The 25,489-nt window shown below is 35.3% G+C and overlaps 3 protein-coding genes and 1 long non-coding RNA gene across 4 annotated transcripts; 3 read left to right on the top strand and 1 right to left on the bottom strand.

Annotated features, from left to right (window-relative positions):
• On the bottom strand, nt 521-913 carry LOC107636186. Its single transcript, XM_016339709.1, has one exon. It carries the CDS (start codon nt 911-913, stop codon nt 521-523), a length of 393 nt encoding a protein of 130 aa, XP_016195195.1.
• On the top strand, nt 18,255-18,605 carry LOC110271448 (galactinol synthase 1-like). Its single transcript, XM_021122373.1, has one exon. The coding sequence runs from the start codon at nt 18,255-18,257 to the stop codon at nt 18,603-18,605; it is 351 nt and encodes a 116-aa protein (XP_020978032.1).
• LOC110270962 lies at nt 18,916-20,430 on the top strand. The gene is made up of 2 exons (XR_002360804.1): nt 18,916-19,711; nt 19,820-20,430. It is a non-coding gene; the product is annotated as an uncharacterized LOC110270962 (long non-coding RNA).
• On the top strand, nt 22,073-25,077 carry LOC107639063 (transcription initiation factor TFIID subunit 13). Its single transcript, XM_016342477.1, has 8 exons — nt 22,073-22,124; nt 22,224-22,302; nt 22,737-22,765; nt 23,339-23,442; nt 23,594-23,631; nt 23,733-23,792; nt 23,920-23,994; nt 24,676-25,077. Exons 4-8 carry the CDS (start codon nt 23,340-23,342, stop codon nt 24,805-24,807), a joined length of 408 nt encoding a protein of 135 aa, XP_016197963.1. The 5' UTR covers nt 22,073-22,124; nt 22,224-22,302; nt 22,737-22,765; nt 23,339; the 3' UTR covers nt 24,808-25,077.

Genomic DNA, 25,489 nt, shown 5'->3' with positions numbered 1-25,489 from the left:
CCATGCATAGAATGCATTAAAAACTTCCTAAAGGAATAACTTAACTATTGTGATTGCATAGAAAAAATGTGGTGCAGCTAATGAATGCGCCTTGCATAAATGAAATGTGCCAACACCAAACTTAGTGTAGTAATACCAAATTTAATGTGGCACATTCACTATAGAGCTAGGCCAAGTATCCAGTCGAGTGAAATTCGATTAATCTTGGTGGGAGAACACCAAACTTACTCCATACAATACATACATACTAAAACAAAAAATAATTAAATGCTAAATGAAAAGAGCTAGAACAGAAATTACTAAATGATGGGTTGCCTCCCATTAAACGCTTCTTTAACATCACTAGCTTGACGGTGTAGCTTCTTCAAGTGAGGATTTGAGTGGTTCTCTGACAATCTATATCACCTCTAAGGTAGTGCTTCAATCTCTGGCCATTGACAGTGAATTTCCTCCCAGAATTCTCTTCCATAACCTCAATATGACCATATGGTGACACTTTGATGATAGTGAAAGGCCCAGACTATCTAGACTTCAACTTTCCTAGGAAGAGCTTTAACCTTGAATTGAAAAGAAGCACCATTTGTCTAGGATCAAATGTTCTTGTGGAGATCCTCTTGTCATGCCACATTTTAGTCTTCTTCTTGTAAAGCTTAGCATTTTTATAAGCCTTCACTCTAAACTCATCAAGCTCATTTAGTTGAAGCAACCTCTTCTCTCCCACAGTCTTTGTATCAAAGTTAAGAAACTTTGTTGTCCAATATGTTGTATGCTCCAGTTCCACTAGCAAGTAACAAGCCTTGCCATAGACAAGTTGATAACGTGGAATCCCAATGGATATTTTGAATGCCGTTTTGAAAGCACAGAGAGCGTCATCAATCTTCTTCGCCCATTCTTTCCTTGAAACTCTCACCATCTTCTTAAGGATTCTCTTGAGTTCTCTATTTGAGATCTTCACTTGGCCACTAGTTTGAGGATGGTAGGGGTGGCCACCTTATGCTTGACTTCATATCTTTGGAGAAGTGTGTCCAATTGTTTTTTACAAAAGTGGCTACCTCTATCACTAATCAAGGTTCTTGGAATACCAAACCTACTGAATATATACTTCTTGAGGAAGCTAAACACCACTTTAGCATCAATGGTAGGCAAAGGTACGGCCTCTACCCACTTAGAAACATAATCAACAATCACTAAGATATAATTATTGGAGTAAGAGGAAGGGAATGGTCCCATGAAATCTATTCCCCACACATCAAACAACTCCACTTTCAGAATAGAATTTTGTGGCATTTTATTCTTTTTGGGCAAACTCCCAACTCTTTGGCATTAGTCACAATTTTTCACAAATTTTCTAGTATCTTTGAAAAGTGTGGGACAATAAAAATCACATTGGAGGACCATTGTTGCAGTCCTTTCTCCACCAAAATGTCCACATATTCAGAACCATGGTAATGTCAGAGAACTTCTTTAGTCTCTTCATCTGAGATGCATATCTGGATTATGCCATCTAAACCCCTCTTGAACAAGTAAGGAACATCCCATAAGAAGTATTTAACATCATGATGTAACTTCTTTGCTTGTTGCTTAGTGAACTCCTTTGGAATGATCCTCCCAGCCTTATAATTTGCTATGTCTGCAAACCAAAGTGTATTGTGTATTACAAAGAGTTTCTCATCAGGAAATCCTTCATTTAAGGGGATTTGATGAGCTTGAGATTCCACTGGTTCAAGTCTAGAAAGATGGTCAGCTACTTGATTTTCAAAACTCTTTCGGTCTCTAATTTCAATATCAAATTCTTGAAATAGGAGCATTAATCTAATCAACCTTGGTTAGCATCTTGTTTGGTCAAAAGATACTTAAGAGTATAGTGATCAGTGTAGACAATTACTTTTGAACCAATTAAATAGGACCTAAACTTATCAAATGCGAAAATCACAGCTAGAAGTTCTTTCTCTGTTATGGTATAATTCTTTTGGGCATCATTAAGAACACGCTTGCATAATATATTACATGCAATAGCTTCTCTTGTCTTTGCTCCAAAACTACTCCTATTGCAAAATCACTTGCATCACACATTAACTCAAAGGTGAAGTCCAATTTGGGGGAGCAATAATGGGTGCAGAGACAAGCTAAGCTTTAAGAGTTTCAAAAGTATGCAAGCATTCATGATCAAAGATAAAAGAAACATCAGCAACCAAGATATTGATAAATGATTTAGCAATTTTTGAAAAGTCCTTTATAAATCTCCTATAAAATCTAGCATGATCGAGGAAACTCCTTATTGCTTTCACATTCACACGGGGTGGTAATTTCTCAATTACCTCCACCTTGGCTTTGTCAACTTCTATCCCTTTGTTTGAGATGCGGTATCCAAGATCAATAACTTAATTTACCATAAAATGACATTTCTCCTAATTCAAAATAAGATTTATTTCTTGGTACCTTCTCAAAACTAAAGCTAGATGTTGTAAGCAAGCTTCAAAAGAATCACCAAAAATAGAGAAATCATCCATAAATACCTCAATGAATTTTTCAACTATGTTAGAAAAAACCTTTAAAAGTAGTAGGAGCATTGAAAAGTCCAAAAGACATGCGGCGGTAGGCAAAGACACCAAATAGGCAAGTGAATACCGTCTTCTCTTGATCTTAGGGTCTACTATAATTTGATTATACCTCGAATAACCATCCAAGAAGCAATAAAATGCATGTCCAGCTAATTTCTCAATCATTTGGTCAATGAAGGGTAATGAGAAGTGGTCATTCCTTATAGCGGTATTGAGCCTTCTATAGTCAATACACATCCTCCAACCGGTTATGGTTCTAGTGGGGATGAGTTCATTATTCTCATTGGCAACCACTATGACTCCTCCTTTCTTGGAAATAACTTACACCGGACTCACCCAAAGACTATAAAAAATTGGGTAAATGATTTTGGCTTCCCATAGCTTCATGACCTATTTTCAAACCACCTCTTTCATGATCAGGTTGAGCTGCTTCTGTGCTTGCACCACTGGTTTGGAGTCTTCTTCAAGTAAGATTTTATGCATGTACATTATTGGGCTTATTCCCGTAAGATCACCAATGGTCCACCCAAGAGAACTTTTGTGATCTCTCAACACCTTGAGCAAATCTTTTTCCTCATTCAAGCCTAGAGAAGAGCTTATAATCATTGGATATGTATTGTTGTCACCAAAGAAAGCATATTTAAGATTGGGAGGCAGAGGCTTTAGCTTAAGCTTGGGTGCCTCCTCCTCCTTTGCTGGAACATGTGAGGCTTCAAATTCCTTAGGTATTGGGGACTTCTCATTTTTGGCTAAGTCTTTTTCTTTAAGGGGTTCAAGAGAATTGTTGATCTCCTCCTCTTCTAGAGTCTCTTGTAACAAGGGGTCGATTATATCAATCTTCATACACCCTTCAGAATTATTGGGATGTTGCACGGCCTTCAATATATTGAATACAATATGATCATCATGCACTCTTAATATCAACTCACCTTTTTGTACATCAATTAAAGCTTTCCCAGTGTCAAGGAATGGTCTTCCCAAGATAATGGAGGTATTGGTATTTTCTTTCATGTCAAGAATTACAAAATCAGCAGGGAGTATGAATTTACCCACTTTCACCAACAAGTTCTCAACTACTCCATGTGGGAACTTAATGGAATGATCTGCAAGTTGAAGAGAGATCCTTGTGGACTTCAATTCATCAATTTGCATCTTCTTCATCAAGGAGAATGGCATGAGATTATTGCTAGCCCCCAAGTCACAAAGAGCTCTTTCAATAGTAATCTCACCAATGGTGCAAGGAATCAAGAAACTCCCGGGATCCTTCAACTTTTGGGGTAAATTATTTTGTATGATTGCACTACACTCCTTATTAAGGACCACTGTTTCATCCTCCCTCCATTTCTTCTTTTTTGCTAGCAACTCCTTCATAAACTTTGCATAGAGAGGCATTTATTCCAAGGCTTCAGCAAAAAGAGTATTAACTTGTAGCTTTCTGAAAACCTTCAAGAACTTAGAGAATTGCTTGTTCTTGGTCTTCTTTTGTAGTCTTTGAGGGTATGAAATTTTAGACTTGTATTCTACCACTTTAACCTCCTCTATTGGTTTCTCTTTTGAAGCTTGAATTGGTTGTGTAGGGGAGTTTGTAGGGACGTATTTTCCTTGAAGAATGACCTCTTCCGTGGCTTTTCCATCTTTCTTGTCATTGCTTGTGGCTTATTTACCCACCATTTTTTCACTCTTCAAATTGATAGCCTTACATTCTTCTTTTGGGTTTGAAATTGTGTCACTGAAAAAGGAATTTGTGGGTATTTCAGCAATTTGTTGGTAAGCTAGCCTATTTGAGCTTCCAAGTTTCGGATGGAGGCCTTGGACTCATGCATAAAATTTATGGTAGATTGGACAAAAGTGGAGGTGTGGTGGGAGAGTTTTTCTAGGGCAATTTCAAGAGAGGAAGGCTTTTGAGGAATTTGAGATGGTTTTGTTGATTGTTGTAGTGGTGATGGTTAGTAGGGAGTGTTGAAATTATTTTGATGAGGGTTGTTGTTGAAGTTATTTTGTCTCTGTCCTTGATTACCTCATCCAAAGGTAGGGTGATTTCTCCATCCAGAATTGTAGGTCTGACAAACCCCAATTTGACGGTTTGTTTTGTATTGATTTTTTGGGATTTTATCACCTTTTACCCACATTTATTCAATGAAATAGCATGGTTCTATAACTTCTCCCTTAATTGTGCTTAAGAGTGAAAACATGCTTTTTAGGACTCAAAATAGCTAAATTTAATTCACCTTGATTCTATTGGATGCCTTGATATGTTTGTTAAGTGATTTAAAGTTCAGGAGGCAAAGATTGGATCAAGGGAATGAAGAAAGAAAGCATGAAAAGTTGGAGAACTCATGAAGAAATGGAAGAACCGGAAAGCTGTCAAGCCGACCTCTTCGCACTTAATCGACCATAACCTGAGCTACAGAGGTCCAAATGATGCGATTCTAGTTGGGTTGGAAAGCTAACATCCGGGGCTTCGAAACGATATAAGATTTGCCATAGTTTCTACACGTATGGTGGCGCGCACGCGCAAAGTACGCGCACGCGCCGTTGCTGCCACCTAGTCACTTAAAGCAAAACGTGGCCAGCGAATTCTGAAGCCTTGTGGGCCCAATCTAACTCATTTCTGATGCTATTTAAGTCAAGGATTGAAGGGGGAATGCATAGACTTTTCATACTTTTCATACTTTAGATGTTAGTTACCAATAGAGATTGGTGGAGAATGAGGGAAGTTGCTTTGTATTGGAACAATTGGAGGAAGCTATGATTATTGAAGAAAGGGAAGAATTGGTTGAAGACTTAGGAGATGCGGAACTTCCATGGGAAGCTAAAATCAAAGAAAATCCCTCCAAGAAGAGTAAATTTGATGTTGAGGAAGAATGTGCACAACCTCCAAGGCATATTCTATATGAAGACTTGGAGAGAATGAAGCAAGAATTGAGTTCCCTTGGTGATGAAGATCATGCATCCAACCATCTTGGTGGTGAATCCTTTGAATTTGAAGAACCTTCTCCCAATGAGATAGAAAGCAATGTGGAGGTAGATTTCTCTCAACCTCCCATTTATGATTTGAGTGATGAGGAAGAGTTAGATGAAATTGATGAACAAAGGATTGGAAGTGAAGAAGCTTATGAAGAGGTGGTGATTAATAAGGAAGAACACAAGGGAGTAAAGCTTGCTAGCACGTTGGAGATACCTCTCCCCAAGCCACCACTATCCATTCTTTCATTCAAGTGGGTAAATTCCTTATACTCAAGCTTTATTATTCCCCTTGAATTTGGTTTGCTTGAGACGGATGGTCAACTTAGACATATTTGTGGCTTTAAAAGCAAAAAGGAAATGGCTAGTGGTTGGAAATATTATTCTAGGCTCATTATGGTTGCATGTTCAAAGCTTAATTGCACGGTTTGGCATAGAGCTAGATTGTTTGGGTCTAGGAGAATGTTTGGTCACTTTATTGAGAATTCTAAGGTCATGCCACCCAAATGGAATAATGATAATCAACTTGAAGATGGGTGTGGAAATAAGATATGGGATCCGGGAATATATGAGGATCAATTTTGGGAGCCCATGGTTTGTGAAGAACTCCATCAAGGCTTGAAGATATTAAAATTGAAGAATGGAGCTTATTGGAGATTCAAGCATTGGTGGATGTTCAAGGATAGCTTCAAGCACAAGCCACCTTGAGAGGAGCTCCCCATAAGTCCAACTTAAGGACAATAAACAAAAGTGCTAGGTGGGAGACAACCCACCATGGTAAAATCCTTTCATTTTCTCTTTTGTATATATTGGTAGAATTAGTTTAATTTCATATTTTGTTTAGTTAGTTAAGTATGTTTGGTAGTTTAAGTATGTTAAATAGGGTTTTATGGTGTTTTGGTAGCTGTTTGGAGGCTTGGAATGCTTGGATTGGTGCAAAAACATAGAAAATTTTTTTGAAAAACAGAGCACCATCCACGCGTACGCGTACATGGCGCGTACGCGCACTTCCAGCATTTTCGACCATCCACGCGCGCGCGCCATGCGTGCGTACGCGCGGATTGAGAAGTTCCAACCTCCATACATTTTCCAGAGAGTTGTGCTTGCGCCGCGCCAACGTTGTGCCTCTGGCACAAACCCTACTTGCGCACACGCGCACATGACGCGTACGCGCCACTCTCGAAATAAGCTAACGACGCGCGCGCGCCATGTGTGCGTACGCGCGGATTTCTTTTTCCCATCCACTTTTCTTTTCTTCTCCTCTTTCCAATTCTTTCCTTCTCCTTTCTTCTTCCCTTCTCCTATCCCTTATCCAACACTTCCAAACACCATGGATAACCATTTATTTTAGTTAGTTAATTAGTTAGTTGGTTAGTTAATTAGTTAGTTTTAGTTTAGCTTTCATTTTATTTTCTCTCTTTTCATTATACGTGTTGGATCATTGACTTTGTTTACTATACATTGCTATATCCCTTATTGCCTAAATGCTATTTTAGCATGAATGTTTTTAGATAATCTTTGTTGGATTCTATGATTGAGGTTATATTTTGTTACTTGGTTTCTAGTGATTTACCTCATTCCAACAATGTATGCTTCTTTGCTTTTATATCTTCTCATCTTATGGTGTTATATTTTTGTTTTTCATAACGAATGCACCACAAGCAACCATGGAAGCGGAAGACAGAACACATAGCAATCCGAAGAGTCGCCGTACCCCCTTGCTCATCTTTGAGTGCACCGAGGACGGTGCAAACTTTTAAGTGTGGGGAGGTCGTCCGACCAGTCGGCGATTTTGGGTGACAAATTTCTAATCCCAACACTTTTGCATTTCATTTTAGGATTTTAGGACTTTTACTTGCATTTTCTTATTTTTGCATATGTATACACAATAAGCTTAGTCAAAATAATGAAATTTTTCAAGGATTTCTATCTATAGGGCACCAATTGATTTGAGTGGAAAACTTTTCATAGAACTTGCTTGAATTATATATTTTGTGGAACATGATTTATGAGCTAAGAACACAAGCTTGTGAGATTTGAGCCTAACGGTGTGGTTACATCTTATAACCACTTATTTTTCCTTCTTGTGTGTATTATTCTCTTTCTATGATTGTAATCTTTGATTTGTTTGATTCTTTATGTCCATTATTTTGTGTATTCATGCATTTATATGATTGAGGCCATCATTTCATTTAGCTCACTTACCCAAATAGCCTACCTTTTATCTTCCTTTGTTAGCCAAATTTGAGCCTACGCTTAACCCACTTATTCTTATTTTAGCACATTACAAGCCTTAAAGCGAAAAACAATAATTGGCCCTTAATTTGGATCTTTGATTAGCTTAGGCTAGTGTGTGCGAGTATCATTCAAGTGTGGGAACCTTGGGACATTGGGTGAATAAAAGGGTAGTTTTGTATTATTATTGTAAATATTGGGAATTGGGTACATACTCATGTATTGATCAAATGTAAAACCTTATGCATTGAGGTTCTTGTATATAAAAAGAAAAAAAAATAAGAGAAACAAAAGAAAAATAAAAAGAAAAAAAACAATATGGAAAAGAAAAGAAAAAAATAGAAAAAGAAAGAAAAGAAAAAGAAAGAAATAAAAAGGGGACAAAATGCCCCAAAGTGAAGCTCAATAAGATCAATGCATATGAGTTGTGAAATGAAAAGAAAATGCATGAGTATGTGAAAAGGTGAAAAATGGGTAGCTAGATTAGAACTTAATTGTATAGGATGTCAAGGGTTAGGTGGGAAGTTTAAGCTTATCAAAGATTCAAATTTCAAATAGCTCATTTGACTTTCCTTTACTACTAGTTAGAGGATGATTTAATGAGATTAATCCTTGCCAATTCTCATATTGTGGTTAGTGATTAGGATAGAGATCTTCGACCACCAACCCTTGCCAAGACCTTTTTTAGCCATTAGTTTACTTTCTTACCATTTATCTTTCATGCTTCATATCAAAACCCCAAATATAACTCACAACCAATAACAAAACACTTCATTACAATTCCTAGGGAGAATGACCCGAGGTTTGAATACTTCGGTTATTAATTTTAGGAGTTTGTTACTTGTGACAAACAATATTTTGTATGAAAGGATTATTGTTTGGTTTAGGAACTATACTTGCAACGAGAATTTATTTGTGAAATTCTAAACCATCAAAAATCCGTTCATCAAGGTCTTAGAGAAAGGGTCATTCTAAGGTGGCCTAGAAGAGTTTCCCATGTAATTCACTTGTTCAACATAGGATTGGCCAAGTTCATAACCTTCACCTTGAGGGACTTCTCCACTCATGTCATAGGAAAAACCTTGTGTACTCACTGCTGAGACTTGCATATGTCCTAGTTGCTGAGGGATTGCTTTGATTTATTGAGACATAGTCTTACTTTGTATTAGAATAGTATCCAGTGTTTCCAACTCCATCACTCCTTTTCTCATTGTTCTTTTTAAGGAATATAAGTATTAATTGTTGGCCACTATCTCAATTAACTCCAAGGCTTTGTCAGTGGTCTTCTTCATGTGCAGAGATCCTTCAGCCGAGTTATCCAGTGAGTTTCTTGAAGCAGATAGAGATAATCCTATCATAGAAAATCTGGAGTTGCACCCAGTCAGAGAACATATAAAAGACACTTTCTCAGCATTTCTTTGTATCTCTCCCAAGCTTCATAAAGAGATTCTTCATCTTGTTGTCTGGATATTCATTCTCAACTTTGTCAACCTTTAAGGTGAAAAAAATTTGGTTAAGAACTTGCTGAGCAAATCATCCCATGTTGCTATGCTCTCTTTTGGTTGAGTTTAAAGCTAATGCTTGCCCCATTCCGTTACAGAGAATGGGAATAACAACCACTAAATTTCAGCAAGGACTCCATTAATTTTGACCGTGTCATAGATTTGGAGGAAGTTGGAGATGTGCTGGTTAGGATCTTCTTGAGAACTCCCACCAAATTGGCAATTTTGTTGTACCAAGGTGATGAGTTGGGACTTCAATTCAAAGTTGTTGGCATTTACATTAGGTGTTACAGTACTACTTCCACAATTTCCAGGATTGGGAGTAGTGAAAGACCCAAGAGTCCTCCTAGCTAGCTAGGCATTAATGACATTGTGGACAATGGTATTATTGTTGTTCTCTGCCATGTTAATTTCAATTTCTTCTTCAATGTCTTCTTCAATTCTCTAGTCTCTGATTTGTTTTATCTGTCGCCGGAGGGTCCTTTCCATTTTAGGATCGTATTGAAGAGGCTCTTTATCCTTATTGCTCTGCATAAACACTAAGAAAACAAGGAAAATTGGAATTTTCTACGTCAAAGTGAAGGGAATTCCCAGTGAGGTAAATAACAAAAAATAAACAAAAAGAAAAAAAGTCTAATCTAGGTAATAAATTAATTGGTTTGTTGTTAATTTCAATTAATCCACGGCAACAACACCAAAAACTTGATGCAGATTGTCGCAAACTACTATCGACAAGTGCACCGAGTCATATCAAATAATACTACGGGAGTGGGTTATCATTTTCATGAGGATTAACGGACTAAGCAAGCAATGGTCAATTGGTTAATCTAGTCAGGCAATCAAAATTTAGAATTTTAGAATTCGTTAACACAAAATTAGTGAATAAAATAAGGCAAACAGTAAATGATTAAAAGAGTAATATGATTAAAAGAGTTAACATTTTAGAGATGTTGAACTTCAGGAAGAATGTTTTTCACTCTCTACTTTAATCATGCAAGATATATCTATGGCAAATCATTAGTAATCAAATCACAATCCCTTGATAATTCAATTTCTCTTAACTTAATAAACCATTAATTCCTTGATTAATTGATTATGAAAAGAGGTGAAGTACGTTCACTAATTTATAAACCCTACAATTCACAAGAGTTAACCATAGTAAATTCGATGTCACTTATCAAGTCTAATTTCAAAACTTAAAAAGAATTGTGAGAAGGAATTTTCAAGCTTAATTCCAAAACCAAGTTTTCCAATATGATAATTAGAATTCAGTTAAGATTAGAACTATTTCCCAATATCTTCAAATTCTTGTGATGAAAAACGAAAACTCTTTCTTAAAAAACATCAATGTATTAATCAAAAATAGAAAAGCTATAACATTAATCCATTAGAATCAATAGAGTTCCTAATCTTGACCAAAGAGATTAATGACTCATGCTAAGCTTCAAAACCAAAAACAATATCTGAAAAATAGCCAAAAGGTCATGTTCAAGTTTTTCAGGAGCCTTTTATACTAAACCTAAAACAAAACCTAAAATTCAAATTCAAAATTCATTAAAAAAAATTAGATCAAATATTCTGCAATTAATATTCAATTCTCATTGTGATTCAGGTCCAAAACTTAGTAATTTAATCCTTCTGCATGCAATGTGGGCATGGGTGATACATGAAGTACTTGTGGATTCTTGGGTCTTGGACGTGTGGCACACCCACCCATTGGCTTGTTGCACGCCACTCTTTCTAAGTCCCTAGGAAGCAACTTCTTGGGTATGTGGCACGCCCACTCCAACACGCTAACTTTTAACACTGGATGAGGCTTCGAAGGCGTGTAGAAACAACACGCCCTTATAGTGAATTATTTGTTACTGATCCAGCACCTAAAGCATAAAATCAGTTTCCTCACACTTCTTTAGTGTTTCCACTAAGCACTCCCTCTACTTATACCCTTTCCAATAACTCTACTCAAAACCAAATTGTCACCATTCTTCAATCCATCTCTACTCATAATCTTCATCATACCAATTCTACATCATCACATTGTCATTCACAGTATGCAGAATAACCTCAGACACCTACTCCCCCTACCTCACTTTCACAAAATCAAACTACTCTTGTACATACTCAGTTTTATTCTGATAGCATTCCAATATTAGGAATAGAAATCCAGTTTGGTAGTACACCGAAAACTCAAATTATTTCAAATAAGCACCTATGCAAACCTGGTTGAAATCGAGTATTAAAAAACCAAAATTATACACTGCCTTGACCTACACACAACCAGATTTAATTAATAATGTTCCTACTAGTATTAATCAGGGTTTAAAATCTTTACATTGGCGTCAAGCCATGATTTAAGAACTTACTGCTCTCTTTAAAACAAAAACATGGAGTATTGTTACTACTCCTGCTCCCAAAAACTCCAAAGTCATTAGCTGTCGATGGATTTATGCCATCAAATGCCACCCTAGGGCACTACAAGAAAAACTCTGAATACCGTCGAATTTAGCATCGCAAATTAACGTTGACTTTACTGGCGGATTTACTGACAGTTTAGGTGTCAAATATGTAAGGTCAAATCATTACTAGTGGATTTTCGTTTCTGACGATAAATTTGCCGGCAATAATTGGAGAGAAAATGGGAAAAATAGGTGCAAAATTAAGCATAGGATTTACCGGCGGATGTTTCTTCCGGTAAACCCAATTAGTGGAACGCTGCATTTTTTTGACCTGCAATGCATGCCAGATTTATCCGCCAGTAAATCTGACGGTAACGAGCCCTAAAATTTGAAGTATGAACCATCTCCCACTTCATTTCGAATCGCCGCCTCCTCTCTACTCACCATTTATTGCCCACTTTCTCTCTAACCCTCTCCCACTTTCGCCGGCCCACTAACATTCTCCCGTTGCTGCTATCGTCGGTACTGCCGCCGCCCCCTTCTCTATTCTCTTCTCTACTCTTGCATTCTAGGTTCTTCTTTATTTTAATATTAATCTCAATCTTTGTTTTAGTTATCCTTAGTATTATTATAGGTTTTAGTTGTTAATTAGTATTATGCTCGAGTTAGATTTAATTTTTACTTTTAGGGGGATTTAGGTTGTTAAGATAGGTTAAATTTAAAGTATTATATTTTAAGTTGTTGAAAAGTGTTTAGAATTATGAATGAATTAATCAATTAAAATTGTTTGTTTGGATATTCTGTTGGAAATATTGTGAATTATTGTAGCTAGTATATTGTTAATGTTGACTTCTTGTCAATTAGAGTTGAAAGAATGCTTGGTTGTGCTATTTGATATGTTTAATGCTTTTGAATACCAAGTATTTGATAATATGTCTCTTGTAATAATTGAGTTTTTGATTGTATGTAGTGATATAATGCCACATTAGTTTGTTTGTGAACTTACTTTCAATCACTACATATCACACTTAAAAACTTTACTTTTGCACAAATTCACCATGAATTATTGTTGTCTTTTGTATATGTATTAATATTTTTAGATTTGGTGAATTTAATTGAGTTTTAACTGATATTGTGGATTGAGATTGGTTGAATTTGTGGGAGCCGTAAAGGTGGATATATGTCAAATTTTAGGGGAGGTTATGTCAAAATTTTTTTGAAACAATATAGATGTTGAAGGATTTGTATTGTATATGCTGATTAGTGTTAGACAACAGGTAGCAGATGTATCACGAGTCGGCCTCGTGGTCGTGGTTGAGAGAGGGTTTCCACTAGTATCCCAGGGAGTTCTCAGTCATCGCCCTCTATCCCGACTACTCCGTCGACCCCTGTAACGTCATAGGAAGGTCAACCAGACCAGCAGTTCATCATGATCCTGAACCCCAACTGTGTGGCTCCTTCTGCTACTCCCCCCTCCAAATCCAACGATAGAAACCGTAGCGCTGGAATCCTCTAATGTGTCCCAATCAGATGCCCCTCCACCACCGCCCGTTATACGGATGACGATTTGGCCTAATGTTATGTCGGCGTGAGTACTACTTTAATGTCTTTCATTTTACAATCTATTCTGAATTTGTTAAGTTTTATGTGTTTGCTAATCTTAAGTTTTTCATTGATAGGTTTGCACCAAACAACAATGCATATACACAGGAGCTATCCAATGTGATTAAGTCCATGTACGACAACCCATGACCAAGCTATACGAAGATCCTTGCTGAGACCAGATAGCGATGGTTTCAAAAGTGGGTAGTAAGAACCCAATGTTTTTGAATTAACTGTATTTTAATGTTGTTGAATTACTTTGTACATGAGAAATTTATATAGGATAGGAAACATGATTAGGAAGATCTACGACTACTAAATAGCTAGACAACTTCAGCATATGATGTAGGATGTTCGTGAGGGGCGCAACTGCCTCACAATTTGGATCCGTCCAGATATTAAAAGGGCACTGGACAACCATTTTAGTACTAATGAGGGATTCAGGCGTCACCGTATGACGAATAGAGCTAACAGGGCATTGCTGTGGTTGTCGAAGTATACCGGTGAGTCGACAACTTTCATGAAAACGAAGAGCAGTTTGGTATGTACTTTGCTAATCTTTGTTAATTATTACTTGAATTCGTTGTTACTTGATTTATTTTATTACTTGGTTTCAATATGTGTAGTCTAAGTCATTGGAACATGAGGCGACATTGGCAGAGACCTTCAAATATACTCATACATTGAAGACCACAAGAAAGATTTGCTGATGAGCAGTCTGTGGCTCATTATGTAAGTTTTCAATTAATTATATGTTTGAAATGTATCCGGTTTAAAGTCAATTAACTGTCATCCTAATCACAATGTGCGTTACACAGGAGGACTATACGCAGAGATTGGAGACCGTGACCCAGCAATCTCAGCCTAGGGGGACAACCCCAGGTCTGTTGCCTAAACCGTCGATCCTGATAGGGTTTGGCGTGACTCCACCTTTGAGCTCTACAAGAATCGTGTCTACAGGTTGGGGTCGTTCTTCGCCAGCATCTTCCGCACCTCCACATTGGCGGCTTCGTCTTTTCGCCAGTGGCCTCCGCTCCTCCTCGTTGGCGGGCGCGTCTGCCTCTGCCTTTGCCACCAGCCCTGCCGATCCCGAGGAAGTCATCGATTTGAGGGATTAGGTGCAGAAGCTCACATAGGAGATTCACCAACAAGCTCAGCAGTCTGACGAGAGGTACAACGAGCTTCTTACATGCGTGGGAGCCACCGATTCCCTCGGGCTATAGCTAAAGGAGGACCTGGAGCGGCTAGAATATTTGCGAGCTGAGAGCAGATGGCGGTATACAACGAGCAGATGTGTGCTAGAGGCAGCGTCGCTGCTGGTGGGGCACCGACGTCACCACCTAATCCGCCGCCTCAATAGGGTGAAGATGATGACGACGATTATTGGGATCTGTAGAGTTTAGGAATTTTATTTGTTTTATGTGTATGTCATTGTATTTTACTTCTTTCACTTCAAACCCTTGATATTTAAAATCATTAGTTGATTTCTGGTATTAGAATTTGTACACTAATTTTGTAAAAAAAAGAAATTAAATTTGACTACTAATTGTGCATTAATTGTAAAAAAAAAAATTTGCTTACCTATAGATTTATCGGCAAGCAAATCCAACAATAAATGGGCGCCACAAAACATAATATACACCAAAAATTACCGTTGAAAATATTCGACAATAATGAACCGCTTATTTTGTCGTATTTATTGCAAATTCCAATGCAAAATCTACTAGTAATTACCATCGGACAAAATAATTTGTCAATAATTTTTTTGACATCATTTATACCGTTAGATACATTCCGTTGATAAATCTAACTATATTCATCATTTTTTTATAGTGATAGTGATATATTGAAATATAAAACCCGCTTGATTGCCAAAGACAATCATCAAATTAAGAGCATTGATTATGATCAGGTTTTTTCCCCTGTTATTAAATCCACAACAATTCGGATTGTGCTTACTATTGCATTGAAAAATTATTGGCAAATTCACCAATTTGATTTCAACAATGTATTTTTAAATGGGGACTTGCAAGAACTTGTTTTGATGAAACAACCACTAGCTAGACTCTTGTACAAGATGCTAATATTCAAGTCTATCGATTACATAAGTTTTATATGGACTTAAGCAAGCACCAAGGTCAAGAATGCTTAACTTATCCACCACATTGGCTTAATTTGATTTTCTAAAAGTCAAGTTAGATCATTCTTTATTTGTTAAACATGATAATCAGCTTATTTTATATATTCTTGTGTAATGTTTATATTTTAATAACTGAAAATTATTCTATAGTTATATACTATAGAATAATAACTGATAATTTATTTACTATCACTCAATTAAATAATATTTTTTTTCTCAAGGATTTTGGTGAATTTAATTACTTCTTAGGAACTGAAGCACACAAGTTAAGTTAGGTTATTTCTCTCCCTTTTCTGTTGTAAATTCTTGATCCATTTATGTGTAATTAATTCTGCCCAATGCGTTATTAGTGCAAGAGTATAAATGCTGTAACTTTAATCATGATAGACACAATAATAGCAATTCATGCAAATACAGAATTTTATTATCTCAAATTACTCTTCTCTGTCTCATTCAAACTTCATCAATATTGGATTAGTTGACCTTGTATTTTTCATTTAATTAAGTGGATCAAATTTGACTCACAATAACTCAAAATATTTTTCGTACAAATTAATTAAGATATTTGCTACGGTACATTAATAAATTCATATGTATCGATACGTTAAAAATAAAGACAAATAGTAACAAGCCACGTGAAATTTATTTTTCACATCAGCATTTAATTTTTTTTAAATATATATTATATCACCACTTTTACTAATACACCCCTTTAATTAAATAAAAATAAAAATATATTTTTTATTTAATTTTATAAAAAGTCTTAAACATCTTTCTTTTATTTGATTAGACAAAAATATCCTTTTAAATTAACAAAATTTTAGAATTCAATTAATCCTAATTTTATAGTTTCAAATAATTTAAACAACAAAACAAAAACATATTAAAAAAATAAAAAAATCAAAATTTCTTCATCTTCTCCAATTTCTCTAATCATTCATGCTACCTTTAAGCAAAACATATCAAAAAAACAAAAAATTAATCGTTCTTCTTCTCCAATTACCCTATGAAGCAAAGCATTGAAAATTTCAAACCAAAACCCTAGGTACTTCGCCGCTGCCATCCCAAATGAAGTGGAGGGTTGGGTTCCTCCGGAGGGACGCTAACGCTTCGTTTCTTCCTTCTGGGGTTGATGGAAGTGCCGTCGCTGAAGTTGGAGAAAAGAATTGGTCTAAACTTTTGTCCGCATACAATCATTGTTGTTGAGATTGTTGATAAGTTCTGTTTATTTGGACATTGTTGATAAGTTCTTCATAGACATGCACAATGAGTTTAATGTTCCAGACTTCCAGTTCCACAACTTCCACACTCATCTTCTGTCAGAATCAAACACTTAAAATCCAAGGAAAGATTTGGCTCCCTATCTGGCTGTAGATAGGTGTAAGATCATATATATTAAGCTACGAATGCTTTAATTTGGTTGTTTTGTATATGAAATCTCTCTTAATTTGCTTGCTACCTGTGCCATTGAGTTCGTTTCATTCGTTTGGTTTTGAGTTCCAATTTTATTTTGCTTTTCTGGTTTTCACATGTTTGAATCCATCCATCCATTAATCAATAATGAGGTGGATGAACTACAGAATCATTATTATAAGAATTTTGAGTTCTTTTATTTTTGTCATGTAACCATGTTCCGTTGATGATTGTAGTTCTAATTTGTTTCTCACCAAAGATGGTATATTGAATCTTACACCAACCCCAGAAGGAAGAATCGAAGCGTTAGCGTGCCTCCGGAAGAATCCAACCCTCCACTTGATTTGGGACGGCGGCGGCAAAGAACCTAGGGTTTTGGTTTGAAATTTTCACTGCTTTGCTTCACAGGGGTAATTGGAGAAGACGAAGAACGATCGATTTTGTGTTTCTTTGATATGTTTTGCTTAGAGAGGGCATGAATGATTAGAGAAATTGGAGAAGATGAAGAAATTTTGATTTTTTGTTTTTTTAATATGTTTTTGTTTTGTTGTTTAAATTATTTGAAACTATAAAATTAGGATTAATTGAATTCTAAAATTTCGTTAATTTAAAATGATATTTTTGTCTAATTAAATAAAAGAAGGATATTTAAGACTTTTTATAAAATTAAATAAAAAATATTTTTTTATTTTTATTTAATTAAATGGGTGTATTAGTAAAAGTGGTGATATAATATATTTAAAAAAACAAAAATTAAATGTTGATGTGAAAAATAAATTCCACGTGGTTTGTTATTATTTGTCCATATTTTAAACGTATCGGTACGTATGAATTTATCATCGTACCGTAGCAAATACCTAACTAATAAGTCCCCATTTTAACAATAAATAATACGAGTGTAGTCATTGATCACGGTTTTCAAAGCTAAAGTCATAATTTTTTTTTTTTGGCTAAGATGATAAACATGGATATAACTATAGTCATATTTATTTCATTAAACTTTAGGTTACAATTTTAAATCATGACCATTAGCATAAAACTTTAAGGTAAAGTTTTGAACCATGATATGACCGTACTCGATGGTAATGGTGATCCAACCTCCTACCATTTAATTTTGTTAAGGGACCACGCCCTACCCTTGTGGTTGAAATATTTTATTTCTTCAAATTGTTTAACAAATAAACTGAAACCTTAGATTCAATAAATTGTAATAAACAGCTACATGTGATTCAGGTGAAAAAATGCTAATTGTTAATTTAGCAAAGGATTATTGTAACATCAGAATAAACAACGGTATAACCGTAGAACCCATTTCGTTGTTCTATATATACACCCTCCCTCTTCCGAACATGCTAGGAAAGAGTTGACAATCAACCTGAAAACAAAACATTGTTGTGCAGTGCTCTCTTTCTGTTTCATTGTTCTCTTCAATTAGTTACACATGGCTACCCCAGAACTAGTTCAGGGCAGTGTGAAATCCGGTGCGGCAGGGATCACAAAACAGGCGAGTGTTCCGAGTTGTGCGTACGTGACGTTCCTGGCAGGGAACGGTGATTACGTGAAAGGTGTGGTGGGTTTGGCAAAAGGGTTGAGGAAGGTGAAGAGTGCGTACCCATTGGTGGTCGCTGTTCTACCTGATGTACCAGAAGAGCACCGTAGGATATTGGAGTCTCAAGGGTGCATTCTTCGTGAGATCGAACCTCTTTATCCACCTGAGAACCACACACAGTTTGCCATGGCCTACTACGTCATCAACTACTCCAAACTACGTATTTGGGAGGTATGTTGTTAAATGGAGACTCACATATTGACGTGAAGTACATAGTTAAAAAACAGTTAATAAAACTTTAGTTAAATTTGTTAAATTATTTAATTATTTTTATTATGGACTTTATATAAAGGCAATCGAAGGTTATACTGTTATAGTTTATTTTCTAGATTTTATACGTTAAAGAAAGAGAGTCAATATTTTTAATTAAAAAATAATATTAATTCAAATGTAAATAAATATAAAATATTAATTATCCAACATTAAAATTTTAGAATTCATCCTATCCTAATTTTATATTTTTAAATAATTTAAACAACAAAACAAAAATATATCTAAAAAACAAAAAAAAAAATAAAAAATTCCTTCTGAAATCTGGTTTCAGAAAGACAGAAACCCACTTCATCTTCTCAAGTTCCTCCCTCCTGTTCGTATCTCTCTCTCCCCCTGGAGCTCGGGCTCTCTCATCTTTCTCACCGTGGCGTCGCCGTTGCTCTCTGTCTCGTCATCGTCTTGCACATAGTCGCGCGCCTTCGTTGCGCTCTTCGTCGCCGGCGGCAGAAGCAGCAGGTCCTGGGGCTCGTCGTCTTCTTGCTTCGAGTGTCGCCGTCAGCCTCCTTCGCGCAATCAGAAGCTGCTTCATGATTTGGTGAGTTCTAACAAAGGTAGGATTTTATTGTTCCAAGTTAGTTGAAACTTGAAACCGTGACGCTGATGTTTTCTTCCCTTTTCATTGGAATCATCGAAACCAAAGCCACACACTGTTAAAACCAGTGTTCCTCCTTCGTAGTTTCCATCATTCATTGCAAGTTTTTCTCCATTTCCTCGCACACCATTCTCCATTCCTTCTTCGACCTCATCGCCACAAAGAATCCTTATATTCTCGCTCACCCACTTCGCTAGATCACACTGTGATTTGAGCTCAGCAGCTAAAAAAATCGGTTTTTGATTTGTGGGGTTTGTTCAAAATGACGTCTTTCACCATCCCTTGACCCAAGTGTCTCTCTTTTTCACATTTGGGATTGAACTCTCAGACCACACAACGGAACATGCACGTGGCTGGGTTGGGATTGAAGAAATCCCAGTCATTTGGATCTTTGGTTTGTGATTCAAACTCAATTGGGGTTCAGGTGTGTGTGATTTGTTCTGATTCCAAATGTGATTGTTTTTTTTTGTTCCTTTGTCGTGCTGGTTTATGTAGATTACATGTTTGAGATTTTGATTCTATGGTTTTGAAGCTGAAAATGTCGCTATAGAATGTTCAATTTTGATTATATTCTATCACCTTCAATTTCGATAGTGAAGGTTTGAAGCCTTGATTTGAAGGTAAGAAGAGATAGTTTTCAAATTTATTGGCTGGATTAAGAAATTTGGGTGCCGTGCTGGTAACTTGTTTCTTTTTTAGCATTTATCAGTTGCTAATTATTGTCTATGTTCTCATTTTAGCAATTCTATTGAAAAGTAGCAAAACCAGAAATGAGCACTGTCTACAAAAGCAAAGCATTTACAAAGTACTTAGTTGGAACATGCATAATATAAACACTAAACAACAAGAAACTCTCTCAGCTCATATTTGCTTGCATTTGCATGTCGGTTTTATCTCAATCAATATCTAAAAGGTAAAAACATCATGGTCTGGATCTTCAGTGGTAAACATAACAAGGTTGTTTTATCTAAGTGGTAGTTTTAATTTTACTATATATTTGTAGGACTTGTGGCTTTTTGAGACTGAAAATCGCAGTAACAATAACTTCAACGCTGCCAGAAAACAGAATATAACACTGGAAAATTGTTACACTAGACAATATAAAATTAGAATGGAAAAACATCTTAGGTGGTTTGGCCATGCGTAAAAAGAAAAGTATGTAAAGTCATGAACTCCGTCGGGTACACTAAAACAAAACTACTGCTGAATCCATATAAAAAAGATATAGATTAAAAATATTTATCTATATACATAGTTCTAATAAAATGTCATTTATTTGTTTGTATAACTCGCCCACTTAGTAGGAAAAGAGTTGATTGTTGTTTTATTTATACTACATAAGTTGATGCTTTGCCAGAGATAAAGGGCAATTCTACACCCAAAGTCCTCCTTAGATATAGAAGTATATAATAACAAGACTATGTACTTAGTCATGTCATCATAATCATTAATTAAGAACGAGAAACCAGCTTTACAATGACATTCTGCAAGTAATAAGGTGCAAGCGACCCAACTAATGGTAATGAATGAGAAGCTTAATTTTACCTAGCATAGCGAATAAGCAGATTATCAGGCTTAAAATCACCATAAAATGCTAAAAAATGAGAACATAGACAATAATTGAAGAAATCCCAATCATTCGGATCTTTGGTTTGTGATTCAAACTCAATTGGGGTTCAGGTGTGTGTGATTTGTTCTGATTCCAAATGTGATTGTTTTTTTTTTGTTCCTTTATCGTGCCTGGTTTATGTAGATTACATGTTTGAAATTTTGATTCTATGGTTTTGAAGCTGAAAATGTCGCATAGAATGTTCAATTTTGATTATATTCTATCACCTTCAATTTCGATAGTGAAGGTTTGAAGCCTTGATTCGAAGGTAAGAAGCGATAGTTTTCAAGTTTATTGGCTGAATTAAGAAATTTGGGTGCCGTGCAGTTAACTTGTTTCTTTTTTAGTATTTATCAGTTGTTAATTATTGTCTGTGTTCTTATTTTAGCAATTCTATTGAAAAGTATTCCAAAGTGCATATTTTTTTGAACTACACTGTAAGCGCATCTGTTCAATCAGGTCCTATTTTTTTTAATACTTTGATATCTGATTTCTTGGCTGTCATTGGGATATGACCCGGTCATTTTATAAACACAGGTTTTGCTTGTTGTCAGCTCAATAAATTCTTATATGAATCAGATAAGATATTAACTGATTGATGAAACTGTCCTGTATGAACCACAATGATAGAAATAAAATTTCCTTGGAGATGAATATACTTTGTTTTAAATTAAGGTTTCTTTTATATTGCATTCTTTCTCTTTTTTTTGCCAAAAATTTAATTTATTCAGTTAGAAATCAAAGTAACAAAGTCACTCCATTAAAGTCAAAACTTACTTATTTATTTGATGTAATTCCTAGGATACATGTGATTATTGTTTCATGCTCACTGAGAACTTGTATGGATATCTCCCTTTTTCAAGTTGGTGAAAAACAGATGCACAGGCCGAATTTGCCTCTTTAATTGCAAAGATAATTTATAACAATGAAATTAAAGGATTGGTTGTCATGGTTAAATTTATAGTTTACCTATTAGGTCCTAGATATCTTAGTATGCTATGTCTTATGTTTCTCAAATTCATCTGTTACATGAACGATTCATATATGTATCTTTCCATATATCTCATTATCTATCTTCTTAAAGGTGTTGTTTCTTTGATGATTCCATCAATATCATTGTTTATTTAGTTGTTAATCCAACACTATGTTAATGTAAAATAAATTGAATGCTTCTAGGTTTGGGTAAAGTGGGGATAGAGACGCCAGTTCATTCCCTAGAACAAGCTAGGTAATATAATTGATAATTTTTTATAATAGATCAGTTGTTCATTCCTTCAAGTTTTTCACTGTATGCTAATTTGTTTTTCTTTTTCAATGTTCATCTCAGGTGCAAGATTTACACTTTATTATTCCTAACTATTTCTTTTGAGTGGAGCAGTGATACACACCCGCTTTCTTATCAGCAGGTTAGTATTATGTACATTAAAATTGCACTTTCATAGATATTCTGATATTTTGGAAACCATGAGAGTAGACTGTTAATTATTTTTTTATTTTGCATATATATCAATTTTATAGATAACAAGTAATAACAAGCTACGTAGAATTTATTTTCCACATCAGCATTTAATTTTTTCTTTTTTAAATATGTACTATATCACCACTTTTACTAATACACCCCTTTAAAATAGCTGTGGCTTGGTCATACCGGCTTCAAATAGAAGGTTTTCTTTAAGACTTATTATTTTTACCTCCAATTGTATTTGACTTTTTTTTTATTGCATTCTTGAATATATTAAATGCTTAAAATCATAGACACGTCTAGTGCATCAGTGAATTCTTTACTATAGTTGATGATTTACAGTGCCTGTTTCTTATCTTCCTTACCTTTTGTATTCAGGCTAAGGGAGGGGACTTGCGTTTTGAAAGGTGATCTGTCCGAACGTTTTTCTTTTTTTCATTAACCTGTTTTTTTTTTGTGTACGTAAACAATAGTATAGTATAGCATCGGGATTTAGGAATATAGTTTGGGGATAAAAGCAATAATAGATGCAGCATACAGGTAAGAGGTTCAATAAATAGTTACGAAAGTGGTTATGAAGTTAGGTATTTGTGGTTAAGGCTTAAGGAAAGGTTCGTTACAATTTAATGAGTTTTATGCCAACCGTCGCCCAATTCAGCCTAACCAAAAAATGGTTGTGAAGTGTTTGAACTAGAATCAGTAAAATCATCATAAAATAAATTAAAGGCTACAGGTGAAAAACATCATTAATTCATTATCCTACTAATGTGAGCCATCCGTTTCACCTTGGCCGAAGTTGGATTTATAAAAAAACTGGACTTCTAGGTGCTATCCTAGTAATCCCAAGAATATCAGAAGCCCAAACATAAAATCTAGGCCCAAAATGTCACACACACACACAAAAAAGAAAAACCGGCTTGTGAAGTGGAAAGAAAGAAACTCATCGTCGTTCATTCCTTCTTCTTCTTCTTGTGCGGAAGAATGAGCAGTTACGGTGGTGGAAGCTCGTCGAAACCAAGAATTGCTTCTTCTCAACCTTCCGAAACTTCTTCAAAGCGCAAAAGAGGAGTTTTCCAAAAAGAACGTCAGTAATCACCCCTATCCAACCTTCTTTTTTCGTTGCAATTTTCTGTTTTCTTTTTCCTTTTCTTTGAAGAGAAAGGAAAAAAAAAAAGTTCTTTGCAAGTTATGCATGTAACTGTCACTAATAATTTTCTCTATGCTTGCTAATACAGTGCAGCATATGATGTACGGCTTTGGAGATGATCCCAATGTAAGTGACCTAAACCATTTTCTTTAATTTCTTAATTACTTTTTGGGATGTGAATTTAATGGCTATTAAACTTTGAACTATTTTATGTTTTGCACAATTAGCCTCTTCCTGAAAGTGTGGCGCTTATGGAGGATATTATTGTGGAATATGTCACGGAATTGGTAACCAAATTTATTTATTTATTTTTTCAACCTAATTTTTCATTGTTCTTGTTCAACTGAATTACGGTGTTCTGGATTAATTTGAATTTTTTGTTGTTATTGTGCTTTGAAATTTTTTCTTACGAAGGTACATAAAGCTCAAGATATTGGATCACAGAGAGGGAAACTATCAGTTGAGGATTTCCTTTATTTGATTCGCAAGGTACTTCTTTGTTCATAAAAGAATTTCAAATAATTATCATGAAGAATTGAAGATTATGTTCTATTCTCGAACTCTCTGGAGTTCTTTTAGCTTCTGCGTTGAATGAAATATCTCAAAGGAAATCACTCATTGAAATCTTGTCCCATTTGCTCTTCAATTGCTTTGAGGCATGATATATGAAGCTGTACTGTCATGGATTAAGAGGCTAAATGGCTAATTCTTCATAATTTGTTCAAACTTTCAAGTATCCATAAAATTAATCCAATTCAGTTTTTTATGCTAGATTTTTAAAGTTTTTGTCAACCAATCCGCAAGTTGAAACTAAACTAAAAGTCAAGTGTGTGAAACATGCAAGAAGGTGCATTTAATGTAGCCGTGTTTCTTAAATTATTTTTAACCCTAAATATATCTATCAAAACAGGTTAAGGCTCATACAATCTTCACTCTTTACCATTAAAGGATCATTGTGACATTGTGTAATACAACACAGTAACTGTTAAGAAATATAAAAAATTATTGGTATATCTGAAATTGTGTGACTCCATACTACAAAATATTTGTATTGTGACCATTCTGATACACGATAGCTTGATTTAGGCCAGTGCACCTTACATTATAATACATGATTGAACATTTTTGTTCAGGATTAATCCCAACTTTTTTACTGCTGCTGTGCTGCAGGATTTGCCAAAACTTAATCGATGTACAGAATTGTTGTCTATGAATGAAGAGCTGAAACAGGCAAGAAAGGTTTTCGAATCAGATGAAGAGAAATTGAGGAAGGTTTTTGAAGTGGACGAACCAGTTGAATGATGAATGAGAAAAAGATCATTGAATTGCACCGAATACACCATTCCTGTTCTGACATCTCTAGATCAAATTTTTGGAATTTGAGTATGTCTTACATTTGAAAATAGCCAACCTAGATATTTAAATAGTTGAATTGTAACTTCCTAATATATTTGTTCTCCTATTTATTGTGTCCATGATCTTGTGATTAGAAGAAAATAATTTTTAACACCCTAGAGTAACTATCTTAAACCAAAAAGAAATTATTTGGTCTTAGCAGGATATTTTTTGTTATGATGTATATTGTATTCTTAATGTAGTTGAACAGAGAATTAGCTAGGAAATTAAAAGGTTATCCAACATTTATCAAAATCAATTTTGGTATAGAATTGTTAAACATAAATTATATTGACACAAACTAGAATTGGAAGTAAGTCAAACCAGTTCATAAGCCAGTTCGAGTTCGAGCTCGACAAGTTGAACTGGTGAGCCGAGCTTGAGCTTGGAATTGAGCTCACAAATTAAATGAGCCAAACTTGAACTTGGATAAACTTAACAACCCCGCTACGTTACCAAGAAGGAGTCTGCCAACTTTTGCCAATTTCTATTGGGCTGGATCCAAAGCCCATAAATCATAAATTAACACACCCCTAATTACACATGGTTAACCCAATTTACCAAATAGTAAACCTAATTCACATTGATT

The sequence above is a fragment of the Arachis ipaensis genome, chromosome B04, assembly GCF_000816755.2.
Source record: "Arachis ipaensis cultivar K30076 chromosome B04, Araip1.1, whole genome shotgun sequence".
NCBI classification, from domain to species: Eukaryota; Viridiplantae; Streptophyta; class Magnoliopsida; order Fabales; family Fabaceae; genus Arachis; species Arachis ipaensis.
The sequence above is the reverse complement of the archived record's forward strand: the minus strand, read 5'-3'. Positions and strand labels throughout refer to the sequence as shown.